The sequence below is a fragment of the Epinephelus moara genome, chromosome 16 (assembly GCF_006386435.1).
Source record: "Epinephelus moara isolate mb chromosome 16, YSFRI_EMoa_1.0, whole genome shotgun sequence".
Classification (NCBI taxonomy): Eukaryota; Metazoa; Chordata; class Actinopteri; order Perciformes; family Serranidae; genus Epinephelus; species Epinephelus moara.
Window position 1 is genome coordinate 16,281,778 of NC_065521.1, and position 1,643 is coordinate 16,283,420.

At 39.5% G+C, this 1,643-nt stretch overlaps 1 protein-coding gene across 1 annotated transcript in view; it reads right to left on the reverse strand.

The window, feature by feature from the left end:
* mad2l2 (mitotic arrest deficient 2 like 2) overlaps nt 1-1,643 on the reverse strand; it is a 5,611-nt gene continuing 3,968 nt past the window's right edge. The window contains exons 6-8 of the mRNA XM_050064822.1: nt 1,276-1,349; nt 1,036-1,128; nt 1-896 (exon numbers count right to left, since the gene is read on the reverse strand). Coding sequence (XP_049920779.1) covers nt 858-896; nt 1,036-1,128; nt 1,276-1,349 — 206 coding nt within the window. The 3' untranslated portion in view covers nt 1-857. The remainder of the gene's footprint in view (nt 897-1,035; nt 1,129-1,275; nt 1,350-1,643) is intronic.

Genomic DNA, 1,643 nt, shown 5'->3' on the forward strand with positions numbered 1-1,643 from the left:
TTTCTGGTTTTGGTGCTTTAAAAACATTTTAATACAATTTAATAGTTTTTGACATATTAAAATCACATTATCAGCAGTACAAACTGTTTCTTTGTCACAACATCAAAACTTTGTATTTGTCACATATGTATGGAGGTGATCATTACCACTGGTTGCATGAGAAAACACACAAAGATCCCTCTCACTCACAGGAACTCATTCTGAACGCTCACACTGCATCCCTGACCAATAATACAGCAGACACCATGCACAGACCTGCTATGACTCAGTGTGACATTATAGTGGGCGAAAAACAGCAAGATCTCACCTCTGACCTGCCTGTGGAGGTGAAAAGACCGCCTCGAGGGGGGGAGCATTAGCAAAACAATTTCCACACAAGGATAAACAGTGGATATTTTTTACAGTACAGATACAACACAGATAAGAAAGGGTTACAGTGAAACCAGTTTGCTGAAGATGCTGGTGGTAGATATTTGAGTCAATAACCGGTATTGTTATATTCGTTTTCCCTGGAATTTTATTGTCACAGCGCAACAGCTATATTTGGATCCTAATGTTACACTGAAGATCTGCATAGAAAGTAATTAATCACAATACACGTCAATAAAAAAATCATATTGATGCATGTGTACGGCATGTGATGAGAACACGGGCCGACAGCAAGTCGTCTGGGCACGATGTGATTCTTAATGAAATTTCCATGTCCAACCTTTAACACCAACTGGAGCATAATGTACACACCTCACATCTCTTTCTTGATGTTCCCGTGTGTTCAATAGAAACTCATGTTTCTTTTTGACAGTTCCAGCTCTGAGAAGCTGTTATACACTTTGCTCATGATTCAATATTGCGTGCACCTATGTTTTCTGGGCTCTCTCCTCCACGTAGAGCTGCATCTGTTAAAGACAGACAACAATTAGAAGTAAGTAAAAGCAAACAGGAATTTCAACATGATGTAATGACAATCCAACAAAACACGTATACTGAATCAGTGTCTATGATAAACTGGTCAATGAACGGGCTGTTTCTGCTCACTTTTACAATGTCGGACGTCATGGTCTTCAGCGGGATGAGTCGAGGCTCCTGCATGTGGACCTCCTGCTCGTCAGCCACTATCCATGGAAAATCCTGAGAGGGATATGCACACATGTGACACAACAATCATTATTCAGTGTTTACATAGTATTAGAGCTGATTACAACATTCTCAAGTCAACATACTGCTCTGTTTGTATTAAGGTTAATCTGTAGGTTTGCACTGCTTTTCAAACCTCACCTTGATGACTTGAACCTTCTCCATGTTGCGTGTAGCAGCGTCTCGAGTATGTACCAGGACTGTAAATGAACACCCTGTGACAAACAAGAGGTCACAAATAAGGCTATGATTTGTATCTATTCTCATCTGAATATCATTTACAGTCAGGTCCATAATTATTTGGACAATGATACAGTTGTTGTCATTTTGGCTCTGTACACCACCACAATGGGTTTTAAATGAAACAATGAATACCTGCTTAAAGTGCAGACTCTCAGCTTTCATTTAAGGCTTTTTTCAAAAATGTAGTATGAACCGTGTAGGAATTACAACCATTTCTTCACACAGTCCCCCAACTTTAAGGGCTCATAAGTATTTGGACAAATTAA